This window comes from Nilaparvata lugens, chromosome 11 (genome assembly GCF_014356525.2).
Source record: "Nilaparvata lugens isolate BPH chromosome 11, ASM1435652v1, whole genome shotgun sequence".
Classification (NCBI taxonomy): Eukaryota; Metazoa; Arthropoda; class Insecta; order Hemiptera; family Delphacidae; genus Nilaparvata; species Nilaparvata lugens.
Window position 1 is genome coordinate 16,236,565 of NC_052514.1, and position 1,479 is coordinate 16,238,043.

At 37.8% G+C, this 1,479-nt stretch overlaps 1 protein-coding gene across 1 annotated transcript; it reads left to right on the forward strand.

Moving 5' to 3' along the window:
• The first annotated feature begins 579 nt into the window (after positions 1–579).
• Positions 580–1,479, forward strand: LOC120353570. Its single transcript, XM_039437696.1, has 2 exons — positions 580–706; positions 777–1,479. The coding sequence occupies exons 1-2, from the start codon at positions 703–705 to the stop codon at positions 1,199–1,201; spliced, it is 429 nt and encodes a 142-aa protein (XP_039293630.1). The 5' UTR covers positions 580–702; the 3' UTR covers positions 1,202–1,479.

Below are 1,479 nucleotides of genomic sequence, written 5' to 3' on the forward strand. Positions count from 1 at the left end.
AATTAGCGTTTTTTCAGCTTTTCTGCGTTTTCTCAACTTTTTCAATACTTGATGGAGATATATTTAAAAAAATTCAGTACACAGGTTTAGCTTAGGTGGAATAATTTTTTCGCCAAAGATACGCCGATATAGTGTAGTGAGTAGGCGAACGCCCTCAACCTCTCTCTCTTGAGAGAGCGTTATTATTGATAACACCGCGTAACGTCGCGTGGGTGGATCTGCCTTCATTTTATTCGCGTAAATCTTTTGGCGACATTCCTCTCGCCGCAACCAGTAGAGTGACACGTCTTTAGTAGATCCACCTCTTCGCTCGCTGGTCATCGGGCCACACCCTGGCTCCCCGTCTCGCACGTCTCGAGGTACCTCAGAAGCACCATGTTTGTCTACAAAGGTAATAATTAAAGACTATTTGCTAGACTTGCTAAACTGTGTCCTCCTTTCGACGGAAATTCTAAACATTATGAATCCTTAACCCTCTGAAGCCTGACCCATTGACGGGGTTATTACATTGGTGGCAGCGTCGCGGATGTTTAGTTTTTCCTTGTTCAGTTTTTGTTTAGTTTTGTTTTGTTTTTTAGTTTTGTTTAGTTTTTCATTGATCAGATGGATTGATATTAATTATTAATTAATTATTGATATTATTTTTATAATGTGTACTTGATATTATTTTTGTAAGATCTTTAACCAAGGAGTGTAAATTCAATGGGTAGTATGGGTAGTAAATAGTAAATAGTAGTAATAGTAGTAAATAGTATGGGTAGTATGGTAGTAAATGGGTAGTAGAAAATCCAAACCTGTAGAGGTAACTGGCGATCCCTCCACATCCCTTGAATGCTATAGACCATTTGGTTCAGTTATTAGCCCCATGTCTAATCAAAACAATCCCAGTACGCACGTTCGCGAACTTTTCATGAAAATAGGAACTAATTTGGGTCAAATAACAGCGTACTATGAGCACGTACATGAACCTCGAAGTATAACTACTAATACTCTACCACCAACTCAATCGGTTTCGTTGACCACACTTGCGCCACTTAATTTGTCTAAACCGGGAGTAAAAGTTTTCTCTAAGACGAAAATTCCTTGTGAAAATTTTACGAAAACGAGTGAAATTATCTATGATACACCCAAACCAGTCGTGAAGGCTAAACCAGTAGTTTCGCAGAGTAGTGATTATATGGTCATGAATCGGAAATCGTAAATAAAACAATTTCATGCATTACTATGATATGGCTGAAGCTGAATCTAGCTCAAACCCTACGTACTACTTGCCAATAGTAGATTCGAATACGTTACTAGAAGGCTGCGAATCTATTTTACGCTCCCTGGTACAGAGAATAATAGAAGGGTACATAAATGGGTATACCAATTACAGTGATGAACGAGGTGTACAAAGAATTAAAGTAACAAAAATTGAAATCAGATTCGCTGATTGAATGCGTTTGAATTCTTTTGAAATGGGAGATGAAATTTTTAAAT